We start from the raw sequence: 19551 nt of genomic DNA, 5'->3' as shown, positions 1-19551 counted from the left end.
CGTGTAACCACAGTCTTAGTAGTTCCAATTGTAATCTCCACCACGGGAGTCATCCCTAGACAGCTACACACTAGCCTACGCACCTTGGACATAGCCCCAACTATTTATAAATTAATACAGAAAGCGACCATTCTGAATACATGCAGGATAGTAAGAAAGTTTTTGAATATTGCTTAAACTAAAGTAATTGGGATGCATTTGGCTTCGGCCCGTGCTCCTAAAATTTGCCTCTTAGGAGAGAAAATAAATTAAGAAACAATATAATAATAATAAAATAATAATAAAAACCTTTATTCAACCAAGGTAACAACTTAGACAACATTGCTAGTGGTCCCCAAACTAGGTAAATTTGTAGAGATATTTTCATGATTCTTTAACAATTATTATTAGTTTTACTTATATTTTCAAGTTTTATTAAAAGAAAAAAATTGGAAACTTGTCCATTGCTCGGATCAAACTCCCCGCACCCCGCGCTTCCCTGAACCAAAAAGTGGTGGGGCGCGTCTTCGTGGAGGAAACGAACTATACTATTCTCCAAGATGACCAACCACTTTATGTTGCCTGAAAGGAACAGCAAGTTTATTTTTATTCCTTGTATGAAAGTATTTTTATACTAAATGTATAGGAATGTATTTTAATATTGCTAGAATTAGCTTTTAGTGTACGTACTTGTTTAGGATCAAGGTATTCATGAGCGGGTAAGGTATACTCTTCGGTCGAACGAAATGCTGGCGGCGGCGGAATAGCACGCTCCGCGGGCCCGACCGGCGCGGTGGCGAGCGGCGCGCCGGCGCCGGCGCTCACGAGCCGCACTGGCGCCGCCGGCGGCCGCAGAGAGTAGTATGCCGAAGTGCACGACAGGCCGGCTCTAGAAAGCTTAATAAGCTTAATAAATATCAAAGTGTCGTCGTGCGAAAGCAAGACAAGTACGATTTGTAAAGCACTTTACTGAGCTCTCGTAGCCCAAGAAAATCTCGATCGATAAGAATCATAAAATTCTCAGGATTATGCTCAGGATGAGAGAATTATCTCTTGTATTTTTTGAACCTATTAACCCGCCGGTACTCGCTTCTCATTCTAGATAAACTCAAAAATAACTAAGCTGCTTATTGCTATTGCTACGACTCGTAGTATGCAACTACGAGTCTTAGCGTGAAAAGCGTTTATTATGATGATCATACACGAGTAATTTGACTAATATCATAGGAGCCTACAAAGTGTGCTTACTTACCGTTAATTTACATGACATTAACCCACAAAAGAATGAACACATAGTATCTGACCCCGAAAAAGCGTTCATGTGGAAGCAAAAATCTATACATGGCCGCCATTACCACGATTTGCACCAACTACAAGTCGACAAGGCAGCGTCGAATGCATGGTTGCAGCGTGGCGAAATGTTCCCCGAAACGGAAGCTTTCATNATCTTTTTACTTTTAGCAAAGTTAACAAAAAACTGGTAAATTTCCATAAATATTATCGACATAACAACGAATCCAAACGTTAACAATACCTAATAAAATAAACTATCATTCTATAGGAATGACGAATCGAATATTAAATATTCGATTCGATTTCCCACACTACATAATTATATACATAGTGTGGGAAATGGCCCCAACTTCATGTTAGTACATTATCTCGTGACTTGGTGTGTCGGCTCTCGGTTGTGTTTTTTTTNAAATATTGTGTTGTCTTCTAGACTTCTTCTAGGTATAATAAAATGTAAGAATTAAAGGACTGACTATCGAAACTTATTTTATGTCATAGTTTTATGTACCTACCTACCTATAGGTACGTACGTCAATAGTTTAAATTAGTTTAGTGTTGTTACAAGCTTTTTTTTTTATTACGAAAATTTTAATTACTTTAGGAGTAGCTAGTATTTTATGTTTGTCTTACCTGAATAGATACCTACCTGATTTCTGAAATTAAGTCTGATTTGTCCAACATGTGTTTTATGATGGTCACCCTATTGCAACAATCATAGTCGAAATTTTATCAATTGAACGAGTCGCCAATTTGCCTTCGGCATTTCATAGATCAGCGAGCGTTTGTAAACTGATGACGCCGTTTGTAAAATGCGGAATCATACAATTTGCCTGCGACATATATATATATATATATGTATAGATGACCCACGCTGAACTGTCCCGCCAAACTCAATGACAGGGGGGCGCTACCATCGTTCAACTATATGGTTTCCAACATGGCAAAAATCTGAACCAGCGATCCGGTATTGACGGTGGCGCCCCACTGTCAATGTCATCGACAGGACAGTCCAGTATTTTGGAACTATACAGGGTGTTAGGTAAATGGGTATATGAGCCGACACTAGCCCATGTTAACATGGTCATATAAATGGTATGGTGAAGTCAGAAATTTGATAACATCATTTTATTTTTTTAAATTTTCATACAAAATAAATTTTATAAAATCCGATTTGTATGAAAATTAAAATAATTAAAATGAAGACATCAATTTTCTGACTTCACTATACCATTTATGTGACCATGTTAACATGGGCTAGTGTCGGCTCATNGCGAGAGCCATAAAGAAAAAAAAAAGTATTGGAATTTATCGACTGAAGTCGCTGTTTGGAAGCAAGTTTGATCGTAGTATGGAAGTTTCCGTACCCTGTTTGCCACCTTGTTTCAGAAAAAGTATGTTGTCAAACTTGACAACTGAAGTCAAAATAAACTTGCCCAAAAAATTTTATGTTTTCCGTTTAACTTTTAACTTTGGTGGTTTCATAAAAATACAATTAATATTTCATTTATGAAGCAAAATATATTTCTATGATCAATAATTTTGAATAAGACAAAAATGTATTTCACGTCTGTTAGCTCGCGTTTACTACTTTACGACGTCAACAGTAACTGGGAGTTGAAGAAGTCCTATGGGTGCTATGATGGTGTTATGAGGGATGTAACTTGGAGTGACGACAGTAAATATATCTTGCAGGTAATATGTGAATTTTTTTTAAACAGGGTTATTATATTTTATTATTACATAAGCCTCCAAAAAGATTCTTAACTTTAAAAATATCTTTTTAACTCAGTATTATTTATGTGTTCAAATAATGTTTTCAGGTGAATTCTAAGGGTCTCATTGAAATCCTAAGTGCTGCAGATCATGATGTGCGAAGCTTGCAGCATATACCACTAAAGGATACCTGGTCTGCTAGTTTCCACCGCGACGGACACCGTAACATCGCAATAGGCACAAGGAGTGGCAATGTAATGATATGGGACACAAAGAACAAAACAATCACTAAGACATTCCCCACACCATCACAGCAGTCTGTTGTTAATTTCATAAGCTACAATGCCAAGAATACCAGTCTGGCGGCCACCACTCAGAATGGAGATACAGTTATCTATGGTTTAGTATCAAACATACCAGTATTAACAGTTAAACTTCCCTGTTCAAAGAGCATTTCAGCCATGAAGTTCCACCATGAATCTAGATCTCTTTTAGGACTTGCCACAGATGAGGGCCACGTCGTATTGCGTGACATAACCACGAACAAAGACAAGGCTATGTTTGAAAATGTTCATGCCTCACCAGTCAGTGATTTTGCCTTTTCACTTATCAATAAAGATGTCATGCTGTCCTGTGGCTATGATAAAATTATGCATGTATACGATGTCAGGTTACAAAACGTAGTTTCTACAATACGGACACCATACACACTGACATCTTTGGCAATTAATATTGATAATCAAGTAGCTCTTGGAACTAAAAATGGATTAGTTCTTGCTTATGATTTAAGAGATTTAACTACCCCCTTTAAAGTGCTTAAAGGGCATGAAGAAGAGGTGCGTCGTGTAGCCTTTCAACCATCAAGGAAGAAGACTATGTCGACTGAAGTCAGTCTTCGGGAAGACACGGAAGCTAACTTATTATCTCCACATAAAATGCAATCGCCCATCAGAACTAGGACATCAGATATGTTCTTCATTGCAGACACTCCACCAAAAGGTAATAATCTGGAAGTTTCCGCCACTGGAACTGACAATAAAGCCGATTCATTCCTTGTCATGATGGGCCTTGATAGAACCAACAATGATTTTGAAGACGACATTAATAAAACGACAGAAGAACGGAAAAGTGAGAAACCAGATGTCCGTTATCGCCAATTAGATGCTGAAAAGAACATAAGCAAAATATCTACACCATTAAATAGCAGGACAGCTGAAAATTTTGGTTTTCCATCACCTATTATTGGAATCCCTAATGGTATACCAGATGATGGACGCAATTCCAATTTGAATTTATCCAATATAAAGCAATCCAATTGTAATTTGCAAGTAGGAGCTAACATTGATGCAAAGGTGATGGATGAACTGAAAGATTTCATCAAGTTAACTCTAGCTGACGTAGCAGACGATAACAGAAACTATTTTCTCCACATCATGATGGCCCTTACTAAACAGAAACTGTATTTAGAAAAACAGCTGGCTGGCATGAATGAGCAAATGCAGAATATGACGCACAACCAGAATGCATTAGTCGAAACAAATAGAAAACTGGCACTCGAAATAGACCAGCTAAAAGCCCGCCAAAATATGTTTTAACTGCTTATATGAATATCAATAAATGAAATGGAATCTCCTTAAAAATAACTTAAAGATGAAATAATGAAATATATTGAATATTAAGACAAATTGTTGATGATATGAATTTTATGTGTTGATTCAAATGTCAGTTGTCTGTAGTATGTTTTTGTAAATGCGAAATAATTAATTACCTAAGCATTCCTCAATAATGTTAACAACAGTGCCAATAAGTATACTATTTATATTTCTAATACCCCAATGTTGTGATTATAATCAGTGCCGTAACTAGGGCGGTGCCAGCGGTGCCTAGGCACAGGGCGCAGAAATGACCAGACCAGTATCTAGTTTTGTTACACCTTACACAATCGCTCCGCAGGCACCCCGAGTAGAAGGTTACTTTTTATTCAAAAAGGTTACATTTTTTATATTTCTGGTAATTTCTGACAAGACCCGACAGGGCGCAAGTTTTTCAAGGGCGCAGTTTTGAAAGCTCGCACCGGGCGCATAAAAGGCTAGTTACGGCACTGATTATAATGTTGCTTTTTAGAGCATATTGTAGATAATCTCTATGAAAGATTTATTTGTGCCATTTACACTAAAGTCACAAAATAATCTCCAGTATGGACAATAATGTTATTTAGGGATAGCAATGCTGTGAAAGTTTGCATTTGTTTTGTTATGTTGTTTAACCTAAGTAGTTGTAAATTCATAAATAAACGTAATCCTTTACTGTATTATTTTTTATTCTTATTAAATCAATTGTTAAACAGATTTTTAAATTATTTGATTTTGTTTAAAATATTTCAGTAAAGTAATAGTACTTTGCGGCCTGCGCCTCGTAGCCGTAGCACATCTTTAATTTATTAATAAAAAAGACGATTAAACTATTGTAAAAACTAAATGAGGTTTGGGAATCATACAAACACAGATTCTGTGTGTGGGCACGGCTTGTGGTTTGGGATTATTACGTGCTCTGTGGGTTTGGGTTCGATTCCCGTTCCCGAAAAAATTAAATTGCGTTTGGTTAAAGGCACAGAGCACACGTAACACAATTTAAAAGTACCCCCACTCTAGAAAAAAGCCGAACTGAATTATTATCCGAAACAAAACGCTTTTTGACGTTTATCACGGTAGTGATGTCATCACAGATATGGATTAGAGTAGATATAATGTCATGTATATGTCGCAGGCAAATTGTATGATTCCGCATTTTACAAACGGCGTCGTCAGTTCACAAACGCTCGCTGCTCTATGAAATGCCGAAGGCAAAATGTAAATTGCCTGGACACTTTATAATATGCCAAAACATTTGATAGCCAATTCAATTGCTGTTTACAAAATGCCGCGGCAAATTGAAGTATTTAGTTCTTTTTCTTACCACGCGAGGCGCTGCTAATCAAAACAAGAAAAATGGCGTCGAGTCGTGGTGTTGTGATACAGAAAACAGTGCAAATTCTGCGTATTCAAAGGACTTTTCACATAAAAAGACATTGATTATACTTAGTGAATTAAAAATATTTTACGATTTATAAATAGGAGCAGTGAAAAAGCTATGGAAAAATGAAATAGTTTTTGAGGTTATCCGGCACGTAAAAAACGCTAAGGTGACAATGGAATCTGGTGCTCGGACTGGTGGTGGACTGCTGCGGAATATTATTGGTTTAAAAAAAATATTGTGTTGTCTTCTAGACTTCTTCTAGGTATAATAAAATGTAAGAATTAAAGGACTGACTATCGAAACTTATTTTATGTCATAGTTTTATGTACCTACCTACCTATAGGTACGTACGTCAATAGTTTAAATTAGTTTAGTGTTGTTACAAGCTTTTTTTTTTATTACGAAAATTTTAATTACTTTAGGAGTAGCTAGTATTTTATGTTTGTCTTACCTGAATAGATACCTACCTGATTTCTGAAATTAAGTCTGATTTNACATAAATTTGTCAAGTGCATGAATACATGCATCAGTGTGTGTCTTATTGTTATGAGTAAGTACGGTTCCTTGGGATCGGTATGAGTGCACCACATACAGGGACCATGGTTTTAACTCTTAAGAGTACATCGCAGGATATGTATTAAAAACAATGCTACTTTATACTTCTTCTACTTTATTCTAATTAATTATTTGTTACTTGTGCTGTTAAATACAATTCTCAATCCGTAAATAATTTCTTCTTTCTACCGTGTTCGTACTACTGTCCTCGTAAAATCATCGTAACCGATTGTTGTAATCGGATTACATGAACATCACTCGACCATGTATGTCCATTTGGACATATCGGAATGGCACGCTTTGACGATCAACTTGCTGTATCTACTCTAATCTATATCTGTGAAGCCGAGCGTGCCACTTTTTAAACGTCATTAGTGTCATTTTAGCGAAATTTAGTGATTGCCGCAACGTAAAAGTAATCGTATCATCGTACTGCATTCGCATAGTCATCGAAAGATATCGTGTGACTCGATTCGAAAATTTATTAATTCCGATAATACTGATATTTTGTTAAATTTATAATTTTAAAATAATTTTGTAGCGGTAAACGTGATTCTATATTATAAATTTTCTTATTAAAATTAATAAATGCAAATGCAAATAATATTTTTGTTGTGCCTAATGTTTATGAATATGAAAGTAATGATCGTTATTCCATTATGTTAAATAGTACTACTAGTAATTTATACTTTTAAATATCCTAGTAAGTACCTAACCTAGTTTCATAAAATAAAGACTTAACTCAAGCTTTTTATTTTTAATAAATGTAAAAATGCGTAGTTTTGCCAATACGTTTTGTTTCATAAAGCTAAGTCAGGTTGAAGTTATTTCTAAACGACAAAATTCAGTGTGGTAAAATACGTTCACAAAACACAAAAGATTTTTCTTCATAATTATATTATAAGTGCAAAGAATAAGTATTGTGCTTTAGATGAGCCCTATAAAATAATCAAAACAAATCAAAAGGTTTCAATAAAATTGTCCTTCCGCCGTCATTTATAAAAAATGTAATGGCAAAATTATAGAACTTCCTTAGGCAGATGCCTCTACTCCGTCTATTTGAAAAAGTCTGGCACTAGGGGTTTCCCGGGGGCCCGATACAAAACCAAAAACATCTTTATTTTCCTCTATAAATAAATTACTTCTTACAAATCGTCAAATCTCATTATTTTTTTCACCCTACCAGCGTTTCAATACAAAAACTTGTCTGGTGTATGAATACACGGATCAGTGTGTGTCATAATGTTATGAGTAACTTAAGTACGTTTCCTGGGGATGATCGGTATGAGTGCACCACATACAGGGACCATGGTTTTAACTCTTAAGAGTACATCGCAGGATATGTATTAAAACAATGCTACTTTATACTTCTTCTACTGCTACTTTATTCTAATTAATTATTTGTTACTTGTGCTGTTAATGACAATTCTCAATCCGTAAATCATTTCTTCTTTCTACCGTGTTCGTACTACTGTCCTCGTAAAATCATCGTAACCGATTGTTGTAATCGGATTACATGAACATCACTCGACCATGTATGTCCATTTGGACATATCGGAATGGCACGCTTTGACGATCAACTTGCTGTATCTACTCTAATCCATATCTGTGGTGTATTCGCATTCAAATTGAATCTTACAAATCTTAATGGATTAGTAAATATTTCAATTTTGATATACTTCCTGAAATGAGTCTAATCGTATGGGCTGGATGCCTTTTTCCAACAGTCTCCCTCTAGACAAGTTGCGAAATGTGATGTGTTTATAAACTTGAAAGGCTTTTTTTGTATGCAGTTACAACGAATTAGATTTTTGCGTTGTATCAAAAAGTGCTACTTGTTTTGACTAGATCCAAAGGCCACAGGAGTGGACGTCCAATTCAATTCAGCTGAAACATAGAGCGTATTCATTCAATTGATTAGTTAATTGAACTGTATATCGATTATCGTACGAATTGCTTATGAACATCACTACTGATGTCATTTTATGTCAAAAAATTGTGTGAGTGACTATTTCTGTTTTAGCGGTTGTTTCTCTAAATAATGGGTGAACAAAGTATTACTAATTTATTTGAGTCTCAAACGATACACGCAGACCACAAAGATCTTATTCATGATGTGGCGTACGACTTTTATGGCGAAAGAATGGCAACTTGTTCCAGCGATCAGTACGTTAAGGTAGGTTATGTTTTGAAACCAAACAAAGTACTTTAGGGGTCTTATCTCAGAGTTAATTTATTTTCTTGTTTAAACAACAATCTAAATTGGTGTCTCTGCTTCAACATACAAAGCCCACCGATTTAATGGTATCAAATATCACGTTTTACTTAAAATGCTACAATGGCTTGAAAAGTTTTGTAATTTTTTTTCCTAAAAAATTAATACTGATTGCCCTGGGCAGATATGATATATGATAACTAGAAAATTGTCTGATACAATTTTCTAGTTATCATAAAAGGCCACGATTGGACCCCAGTATGGTGTAAGCATTCTTGAATAATGGAATTTACTGCAACATAAATTTGAATTTGAACATCATCTTTCTAGATATGGGACTCAGACGGTCGTGGGGGCTGGCGCCTGACGGGCAGTTGGAAAGCCCACCACGGTTCCGTGTGGAAGGTTACATGGGCGCACCCAGAGTTCGGGCAAGTCATCGCAACCTGTTCGTTTGACCGTACAGCTGCTGTGTGGGAAGAAGTTGGTATGTGTTGATACTTCAATTATCACACTTAGCAGTATGATATACATTAAATAATTTCAAAGTTAATAAAAGTCATAAAAAAACTCATAAAACTCATTTATTTCTGTAAATCTTAAAAAAACCAGATCCAACCAACGTCCCAGTATTAACCCTACCACTGCTTCAGGACAACAAATGGGCCAGTGCTGAGAAGAAGCAGCGCAAGAAACTCTCACTATTGTCAGCCTCTTTTTCAAAGGTTTACAGGCTTTAAAATGTACAAAGTTATAAATATTTATGCGAGCTAGGCAGTAACGCATCCCAAACATTTTTATCTTTTAAATAATCATCGACTTTATAGTAGCCCTTTTTCATTAAGGTACTTTTAATTAAATGTTTTCACTGACTTGGTTTTCAGGTGACACTAATGTGTCAGGTTCAGATAAAGGCTTACGTACATGGGTAAAACGTTCCAATCTAGTAGACTCTAGGACGTCAGTCACTGATGTAAAGTTCGGGCCTAAACATTTAGGCCTTTTGCTAGTCACATGCTCAGCTGATGGAATCATAAGGTATTTAATTTATTTTCTGTAATTTCCATTGGTAGATACCAGGGTGGAAAAAAATCATGATTTTTTTATTTTAATCAAAAAAATCAGATTTTTTTGAAAAAATCGTGATTTTTTTTATTTATATTGATTTATTTGATTTTTATTACATTTTGCAATCATTGCCTTAGTTTTTCATGCGGAAAACATGTTTATTTAGGTACAACTGAGGTATAGTACTGGGAACAAGCCAAAAAAAGTAAATTGTGTAAGATGGTATGTCATATTTTTACTGAAACAAGAAAAAACTTTCGTCAAAAACAGCTCGTCTTAAGTGGTGTCCGTTTGCATTACAAAAACATTAATATCTTAATACAATAATCAATATTATTTTTTTCGCAAAAAGAAAATCTATGGAAAAATATTTTTTTACCAATTTTTCATACAAAACGGCTATTTCACACTTGAACACCTAAATCAACATTGTTTTCGAACATTATAGTTGATTAATATGCACTCCCAGTGTTGCATTAATTCCATTTTCGGATATTGATTTAAATCAGTGATTTTTATTAAAAAAATCATGCAATAAAAATCGTGATTTAAATCATGATTTAAATCAACTTGATTTAAATCATGCAACCCTGGTAGATACTTATTATTATTTTTTTTAATAATGGATATGTTCTTAATCCCACTTTTAATATTAATCCTTTAGGGTTTTATAAATGTCTTTGAGAGAAATCATTAAAATAAAAAATGACTTACTTTAAATAAATTATTGGAATTATTATATTTGTAGCATTACTCTAGAACTACTATAACTGTATTAGATTTACTATATTTCATAATGAAATCATTGTTTTCAGGATATATGAAGCCCCAGATGTGATGAACCTGGCCCAGTGGACATTACAACACGAAATACCCACCAAAGTTTCCATAAGTTGTCTATCATGGAACCCTTCCTTATCTAAGTAAGTGTGCAACCATAAAATCTTAATTTTAAAATGTGTACTGTAATTAATTCATTAATATTAAAATTACACTTTTGAGACTGAGCTACAAATTAAAAATCATCTTATTAAAAGTTTTTTTAATATTTTTATTTATTTTAATTAAAGTATAAATACTGTACAAGATTTAGCATAAGGCCACGTTCATATTGATGAGCCTTTTGCTAACGCGCGTTTATAACTACATGTAGAAATGCGCGTTAGTATGTGTACTCCGAGAATTAGCGCTCCTACACACGATGCCGCTGCCGCGCCGTCGCCGTGCCGACGCCGCACTTTTATACTGTGGATACGCGCCGCGAAAAGTCCGCTGCCGCGCCGCCACCGCCCTGAACAGTAGGTAGTGGACCGGTAAAATTATGCTTTGACGGCGCGGAAGCGGCGCGGTGGCGTATCTACAGTGTAGAGTTGCGGCGAACGGCGCGGTGGCGTCGTCGTGTGCAGGAGCGCTAACATACAGAGTGTTAGGTAAATGGGTATATGAGCCGACACTAGCCCATGTTAACATGGGCATATAAATGGTATGGTGAAATCAGAAAATTGATATCTTCATTTTAATTATTTTAAGTTTCATACAAATCTGATTTTTTTAAATTTATTTTGTATGAAAATTAAAAAAAATTAAATGATATCAAATTTCTAACTTCACTATACCATTTATATGCCCATGTTAACATGGGCTAGTGTCGGCTCATATACCCATTTACCTAACACCCTGTATAAATATAGCAAAACGCGCGTAGAGCGCTCATCGTCTGAACGTGGCCTAAGTAAACTTGACACATAAGTGTAGGTAGCCTGTGTAGCTACGTCTTTGATGAGCGAATTTATTTTTGCATCTTTTTTTCTACATTATTTTGAACTTGCTACAAAACTGTAATATGATTTTGTTCTAAAACCATGTCGATTGTTGCCACCAGAATAAACCCGCCAATGCTAGCTGTGGGCAGCGACGAGCCCAACACAACCAACGCGGCTGCCAGTGTGCAGACGGACAAAAGTACTGCGTGCAATGGAAAAGTGTTCATATATGAGTAAGAATCTTCACATTCCTTTTAAGAAACTATGTAGGTACTACAATAAAAAGACAACAAAAAAACTTAAGACTGAAAGAGTTTTGGAGCATAAAATATATACGGCATCATTCGTTTTAGTGAAATGACGTCCAGACAAAGGTCTCCCCCAAGGATTTCCATAACGACAACTAGGCATCATTATTCAAATAGGCCCTTTTCATATACATTTACTTGTATACTCATAATTATTATTATCTGTCTTACAAACTCAAAAAGTACCTCTAGCATACCTACCGAATTGTAGGGACACCCGCTCCCCGCAAGTTTCTGCGTAGGCCTTAAAACATTTGTCGTATCACACTGGTGCGTTCTGCGATCAGGTCTAATGAAATGAACGCAGCTCGCACCTGTCAATTTGTGTTCTTTGCTCGCGCCACACTGTCAGTTTGCATCAATACAAAATGTCTCAACCGACCCGAACCCGACAATGTTGTTCGAACATGCTGCGGGCTGCGTTCACTTTAACCTGACTGCAGTGTGGGAAACCCTTAAGAGCCTTGCCACACTGCACTGGCCGCTTACACGCGGCGTATCGCGCCGCGCTGCCGCTCCGCTTGCAATCCGCTAGTGTGGCAAGGCCCTTAGACTCTCCGTAGAAAACAGATACAGATTTTAAGTCGGCCGAAGTTGGGCCTATTCTAATCATACTTGTCCACACTGATTTTATCAGCCCAACCCAACTATTGGCCGTCAAAAAATTTGTGGTCTGGAGCCGTTCAAGTATTACGTAAGCAGATTTCTTACCATTTTTTACCCCCCCGCCCCCCTTGTCATCAAAAGTAAGCAAAGCACTTACCCCCTCCCCCTATGCTTACGTAAACATTTTTAGTTATAAATGTTTTTAATATTGTCATTTTTAAAATAGGAAAATTCATGAAAATATTAGGTTTAACTGATACACATAGAGTAAGGGACAAAAAAATATAATAATATGCGGACTACGACTGCTACNGCGTTCGACTCGCACTACTCGTGCGTGTGGCGCGTGTCGTGGAACGTGACCGGCACGCTGCTGGCCTCCTCGGGCGACGACTGCCAAGTGCGCCTGTGGAAGAGTGAGTGTCCCTGCACAGCATCGCTGCACGCACAGTGCTGTGTCGAGACCGAGTGCTGTGCGCGTTCGACTCGCACTACTCGTGCGTGTGGCGCGTGTCGTGGAACGTGACCGGCACGCTGCTGGCCTCCTCGGGCGACGACTGCCAAGTGCGCCTGTGGAAGAGTGAGTGTCCCTGCACAGCATCGCTGCACGCACAGTGCTGTGTCGAGACCGAGTGCTGTGCGCGTTCGACTCGCACTACTCGTGCGTGTGGCGCGTGTCGTGGAACGTGACCGGCACGCTGCTGGCCTCCTCGGGCGACGACTGCCAAGTGCGCCTGTGGAAGAGTGAGTGTCCCTGCACAGCATCGCTGCACGCACAGTGCTGTGTCGAGACCGAGTGCTGTGCGCGTTCGACTCGCACTACTCGTGCGTGTGGCGCGTGTCGTGGAACGTGACCGGCACGCTGCTGGCCTCCTCGGGCGACGACTGCCAAGTGCGCCTGTGGAAGAGTGAGTGTCCCTGCACAGCATCGCTGCACGCACAGTGCTGTGTCGAGACCGAGTGCTGTGCGCGTTCGACTCGCACTACTCGTGCGTGTGGCGCGTGTCGTGGAACGTGACCGGCACGCTGCTGGCCTCCTCGGGCGACGACTGCCAAGTGCGCCTGTGGAAGAGTGAGTGTCCCTGCACAGCATCGCTGCACGCACAGTGCTGTGTCGAGACCGAGTGCTGTGCGCGTTCGACTCGCACTACTCGTGCGTGTGGCGCGTGTCGTGGAACGTGACCGGCACGCTGCTGGCCTCCTCGGGCGACGACTGCCAAGTGCGCCTGTGGAAGAGTGAGTGTCCCTGCACAGCATCGCTGCACGCACAGTGCTGTGTCGAGACCGAGTGCTGTGCGCGTTCGACTCGCACTACTCGTGCGTGTGGCGCGTGTCGTGGAACGTGACCGGCACGCTGCTGGCCTCCTCGGGCGACGACTGCCAAGTGCGCCTGTGGAAGAGTGAGTGTCCCTGCACAGCATCGCTGCACGCACAGTGCTGTGTCGAGACCGAGTGCTGTGCGCGTTCGACTCGCACTACTCGTGCGTGTGGCGCGTGTCGTGGAACGTGACCGGCACGCTGCTGGCCTCCTCGGGCGACGACTGCCAAGTGCGCCTGTGGAAGAGTGAGTGTCCCTGCACAGCATCGCTGCACGCACAGTGCTGTGTCGAGACCGAGTGCTGTGCGCGTTCGACTCGCACTACTCGTGCGTGTGGCGCGTGTCGTGGAACGTGACCGGCACGCTGCTGGCCTCCTCGGGCGACGACTGCCAAGTGCGCCTGTGGAAGAGTGAGTGTCCCTGCACAGCATCGCTGCACGCACAGTGCTGTGTCGAGACCGAGTGCTGTGCGCGTTCGACTCGCACTACTCGTGCGTGTGGCGCGTGTCGTGGAACGTGACCGGCACGCTGCTGGCCTCCTCGGGCGACGACTGCCAAGTGCGCCTGTGGAAGAGTGAGTGTCCCTGCACAGCATCGCTGCACGCACAGTGCTGTGTCGAGACCGAGTGCTGTGCGCGTTCGACTCGCACTACTCGTGCGTGTGGCGCGTGTCGTGGAACGTGACCGGCACGCTGCTGGCCTCCTCGGGCGACGACTGCCAAGTGCGCCTGTGGAAGAGTGAGTGTCCCTGCACAGCATCGCTGCACGCACAGTGCTGTGTCGAGACCGAGTGCTGTGCGCGTTCGACTCGCACTACTCGTGCGTGTGGCGCGTGTCGTGGAACGTGACCGGCACGCTGCTGGCCTCCTCGGGCGACGACTGCCAAGTGCGCCTGTGGAAGAGTGAGTGTCCCTGCACAGCATCGCTGCACGCACAGTGCTGTGTCGAGACCGAGTGCTGTGCGCGTTCGACTCGCACTACTCGTGCGTGTGGCGCGTGTCGTGGAACGTGACCGGCACGCTGCTGGCCTCCTCGGGCGACGACTGCCAAGTGCGCCTGTGGAAGAGTGAGTGTCCCTGCACAGCATCGCTGCACGCACAGTGCTGTGTCGAGACCGAGTGCTGTGCGCGTTCCACTCGCACTACTCGTGCGTGTGGCGCGTGTCGTGGAACGTGACCGGCACGCTGCTGGCCTCCTCGGGCGACGACTGCCAAGTGCGCCTGTGGAAGAGTGAGTGTCCCTGCACAGCATCGCTGCACGCACAGTGCTGTGCTGAGCGTCGCGGCCTCGAGACCGAGTGCTGTGCGCGTTCCACTCGCACTTGAATCGCCTCCATCCGCTGTCAGACACACAGTTATCGCATGCTATGTTTTGCAGTCCTCTTTTGTAGCCGAGAGTCGAGAGCTCAGTCGGTGTTTATGAAATCTAAAATCTTCGCCGAGAGTTGATAAAAAAAATTAAATATCAGAGGTTCTAAACTCATTATAAATTGCGGCCCGCTAATTATTTTTGTCGATATAATCATCATCTGGCGGATTTTTCATTCGCGGATGGCAATCGCGGATCGCGCGCGCCAGATGGCAATACGTAGACGCGAGGTCCAAATGCTGCGTGATTGGTGGATTTTGACATATCTGTCAATGTCATGTCAAAAATAACCAATCGTGCAGAATTTGGACCTCGCGTCTACGTATTGNAATACTTGAACGGCCCCTCTGCGTCTAGGCTTAGGCTGGTTTTAGAGTCGCGCTGACCACACGCTGACGGTCGGCGCTGACAGTTCAATATGTATGTATTGAAGGGAACGTTCCTGAGTGACGCTGATCGCTCGGCGTCGACGCTTCATACATTTCGGCTCTCAGCGCTGACGGTCAGCGTGCTTCAGCGTGATTCTAAAACCAGCCTTAGGCTTGATTTCCTCCTACGCTGACGTCGGTCGCGTACATCGGTCGAGCGTACGAATAAACACAATGTTCTATGAAGCACCGCACTGCAACGCCGTCGTCAGCGGCAGATGATTACATAGAACTAGTGTTTAATCGTGCGCGCCGCTGAAGTCGGTCACCGATGTCAGCCTAAAAGGAAATCAAGCCTAAAACCAGCCTTAATGTTATGTCATCGTCAGGTACAGCGAAGGCGCCCGGCGTTGGACGCGCACCGACTGCCTGTCGTCGGCCGCCGAGCCCGTCAACGACATCGCCTTCGCGCCCAACCTCGGCCGGGCCTTCCACCTGCTGGCCGTGGCCACCAAGGATGTCCGCATCATCAAGATAGAGCCCGTGCTGTGAGTGTCATTGTGGCGATCTACTCGCCACTACAAAGTAGTCTACCAACAGATGGCGCTGTTACAACTCCACTATGGCACAGACCACCGCGCGTACAAACCTGCATCGCGGTGACGGAGTTTTCTACCCTGCCCAGCATATATAGGAAAACCAAGATGGTAGAAATTGGACCTTGGTCCCCGAGCATAACACCCGCGGAAGGAAGCACTAACATCTAGCTTCCTTATTGTGGTTGAGCATCATATCCCACATCATCATCATCATCACCAGCCGAGCTCGTCAACGACATCGCCTTCGCGCCCAACCTCGGCCGCGCCTTCCACCTGCTGGCCGTGGCCACCAAGGACGTCCGCATCATCAAGATAGAGCCCGTGCTGTGAGTGTCATCATCATCATCATCACCAGCCGAGCCCGTCAACGACATCGCCTTCGCGCCCAACCTCGGCCGCGCCTTCCACCTGCTGGCCGTGGCCACCAAGGATGTCCGCATCATCAAGATAGAGCCCGTGCTGTGAGTGTCATTGTGGCGATCTACTCGCCACTACAAAGTAGTCTACCAACAGATGGCGCTGTTACAACTCCACTATGGCACACACCACCGCGCGTACAAACCTGCATCGCGGTGACGGAGTTTTCTACCCTGCCCAGCATATATAGGAAAACCAAGATGGTAGAAATTGGACCTTGGTCCCCGAGCATAACACCCCGCGGAAGGAAGCACTAACATCTAGCTTCCTTATTGTGGTTGAGCATCATATCCCACATCATCATCATCATCACCATCACCAGCCCAGCCCGTCAACGACATCGCCTTCAACTAACATCAACTTCAGGCTCAAATACAGGCCTGTGCTGTGACTGTGACTCGCTGTGAGTGTGGTCATCATCACTATTCACATATTCATCATCATAATCATCATAACGCAATAGTGTAAAATGACTGTGTGTTCCTAGTTTGTTTAGGATGCATTACGGACTGCTGAGCTGAAACGAAAGGCATAAGATTCCGTGTTTCAGAACGTTAAGAAGACGTAATAGGTACCTACAATTTAAAACGTAGGATTTCATAAAAGGACAAGGATTTGCGACATACATAAATTAAAAATTCATAACACGCTTATACACATAAGCGGGTCGGCATTGTCAGTATTTGTTGAACGACAGAGCCGACCCGAACCGTTACTAAATGCGTTGTTTTTTTGTATGAATGCAGAAATGAATGTATTGAATTTTACGCCGATTATTGCCGGTCTTCTTAGTGCACAGCAGGGGTTCCCCAATTTATTTTGTCTACGCCCCCATTTTTTCACCTACCACTAATAGGTAAACGAAATTACAAATAGCCTCCCAAGCCTCTACACAACGCCCCAATGTTTTTCTGTGTCGCTTACCCTTTAAGTCTGCAGTGCCCACAATGGGGCTTTATCGCCCATTTTGGGAAAGGCTGGTGTACAGCAGCCCTATGCGCTCATGCCAATAAACAAGTAGCCTAATACGACTTTTACATTCCAGGGACACGAACAACTCGAACGCAAACGGCTCCAGCGGCGCGCGTTTCAAGACCGAAGTGCTGTGCGCGTTCGACTCGCACTACTCGTGCGTGTGGCGCGTGTCGTGGAACGTGACCGGCACGCTGCTGGCCTCCTCGGGCGACGACTGCCAAGTGCGCCTGTGGAAGAGTGAGTGTCCCTGCACAGCATCGCTGCACGCACAGTGCTGTGCTGAGCGTCGCGGCCTCGAGACCGAGTGCTGTGCGCGTTCCACTCGCACTTGAATCGCCTCCATCCGCTGTCAGACACACAGTTATCGCATGCTATGTTTTGCAGTCCTCTTTTGTAGCCGAGAGTCGAGAGCTCAGTCGGTGTTTATGAAATCTAAAATCTTCGCCGAGAGTTGATAAAAAAAATTAAATATCAGAGGTTCTAAACTCATTATAAATTGCGGCCCGCTAATTATTTTTGTCGATATAATCATCATCTGGCGGATTTTTCATTCGCGGATGGCAATCGCGGATCGCGCGCGCCAGATGGCAATACGTAGACGCGAGGTCCAAATGCTGCGTGATTGGTGGATTTTGACATATCTGTCAATGTCATGTCAAAAATAACCAATCGTGCAGAATTTGGACCTCGCGTCTACGTATTGCCATCTGGCGGATTTTTCATTCGCGAAAACCCTCATTAGATCAGCCTTTCCCAAAGTGAGCGATAACGCCCTCCTGTGGGCGCTTCATTCGCGAATTTTTCATTCGCGAAAACCCTCATTAAAGCTCTTTGTATAGATGACCCAAGCTGAACTGTCCCACCAAACTCAATGACAGGGGGGCGCTACCATCGTTCAACTATATGGTTTCCAACATGACAAAAATGGGAACCAGCGATCCGGTATTGACGGTGGCACCCCACTGTCAATGTCATGCATAGGACAGTTCAGTATTTTGGAACTGTATTTACTATCTATCCTTATACTATCCTCTCGGTACGTTTCCAGTGCAATACCTGAACCAGTGGAAGTGCGCGGCGGTGTTCCGCGCCGGCGCCGGCGGCGAGTCCCCGCCGGCTGCGAGACCGCACACCGCCTACGTCCGCATGGCCGCCATGGCCAATCCCGCGCACATGCCCAAACACTAGTCTAGTGAGTACACGCCATGTATAGTCTGGTCTGTGTCCAATGACCTCAAGCTACCCATCCTTATCGCTCGCGCGTAATTATATTGCTGTCGCGACTGTGCGACGGGCGCCCGCAGTGAGTGTGCGCAGCAACACTAGTGAGTACACGCCATGTATAGTCTGGTCTGTGAGCGCGAGAATTTTGACCCCAAGCTACCCATCCTTATCGCCCGCGCGTAATTATGTTGCTGTCGCGCTCGCACACTCACTGCTACCGCCGGTCGCACAGTCGCGACAGACCGGGCCTTAGTCTGAATCAGCGACGTGCGCGGCGAGTCCCCGCCCGCCGCGAGACCGCACACCGCCTACGTCCGCATGGCCGCCATGGCCAACCCCGCACACATGCCCAAGCACTAGTCTAGTGAGAACACCTACACGCACAGAATAATAATAACTACTACCAGGCCTGTTCATCTCCGCGAGTTTACATCGAAAACAAAACACGCACGATGGCCCACCTACAGGATACTATTCGACAAGGCCTCACATACGAGCGAACATTGACTCACGCACGCGTATTCTTGTGTATGATGGAAGAAAATAAAGCAAATGGTGTACTAAATACTGTGCAGTATTCAACTGCCTAAATAATAATAAAAACACAGAATGTACTTTTTTAAGTTGTCTCAAGACATTGAGAGGTAAATAAGTAGTTAATATTAATTATTCATGATAATTCATGCTAAATGCCATTTTCCGCAGTTTGGCACCTCACGCCCCATCATTTTACCGAAGTCAGCCCTATAGCTTCGGCGCAGTGCCGA

At 42.7% G+C, this 19551-nt stretch overlaps 2 protein-coding genes across 3 annotated transcripts; both read left to right on the top strand.

The window, feature by feature from the left end:
- Positions 1–2704: 2704 nt before the first annotated feature.
- Positions 2705–5292, top strand: Grip71 (WD repeat-containing protein Grip71). Its single transcript, XM_028313420.1, has 3 exons — positions 2705–2964; positions 3093–4826; positions 5088–5292. Exons 1-2 carry the CDS (start codon positions 2827–2829, stop codon positions 4578–4580), a joined length of 1626 nt encoding a protein of 541 aa, XP_028169221.1. The 5' UTR covers positions 2705–2826; the 3' UTR covers positions 4581–4826; positions 5088–5292.
- A 3248-nt stretch (positions 5293–8540) lies between these two features.
- Positions 8541–18752, top strand: Nup44A (nuclear pore complex protein Nup44A). Of its 2 annotated transcripts, XM_028313418.1 has the most exons (9): positions 8541–8731; positions 9101–9257; positions 9655–9808; positions 10654–10761; positions 11721–11834; positions 15959–16028; positions 16406–16494; positions 17631–17797; positions 18609–18752. In XM_028313418.1, exons 1-9 carry the CDS (start codon positions 8597–8599, stop codon positions 18746–18748), a joined length of 1134 nt encoding a protein of 377 aa, XP_028169219.1. In that variant the 5' UTR covers positions 8541–8596; the 3' UTR covers positions 18749–18752. The 2 variants fall into 2 exon arrangements, with proteins under 2 accessions (XP_028169219.1, XP_028169218.1); XM_028313417.1 differs by lacking the exon at positions 16406–16494 and having other exon boundaries at positions 15959–16117.
- Positions 18753–19551: the final 799 nt, after the last annotated feature.

The sequence above is a fragment of the Ostrinia furnacalis genome, unplaced genomic scaffold (genome assembly GCF_004193835.3).
Source record: "Ostrinia furnacalis isolate ACB-3 unplaced genomic scaffold, ASM419383v2 OfSCF4239, whole genome shotgun sequence".
NCBI classification, from domain to species: Eukaryota; Metazoa; Arthropoda; class Insecta; order Lepidoptera; family Crambidae; genus Ostrinia; species Ostrinia furnacalis.
Note: the sequence above shows the minus strand (reverse complement) of the source record. Positions and strands in the feature narration are given on the sequence as shown.

What these genes read in the sequence shown, in the direction of transcription:
- Nup44A (XM_028313418.1), top strand. Translation starts at nt 8,597, where the DNA reads ATGGGTGAACAAAGTATTACTAATTTATTTGAGTCTCAAACGATACAC. An exon ending in TCAGCTGATGGAATCATAAG is followed by an intron (nt 9,809 to 10,653) that starts GTATTTAATTTA and finishes CATTGTTTTCAG; the next exon opens with GATATATGAAGCCCCAGATG. An exon ending in ATCAAGATAGAGCCCGTGCT is followed by an intron (nt 16,495 to 17,630) that starts GTGAGTGTCATC and finishes TTTACATTCCAG; the next exon opens with GGACACGAACAACTCGAACG.
- Grip71 (XM_028313420.1), top strand. Translation starts at nt 2,827, where the DNA reads ATGTATTTCACGTCTGTTAGCTCGCGTTTACTACTTTACGACGTCAAC. An exon ending in ACAGTAAATATATCTTGCAG is followed by an intron (nt 2,965 to 3,092) that starts GTAATATGTGAA and finishes TAATGTTTTCAG; the next exon opens with GTGAATTCTAAGGGTCTCAT.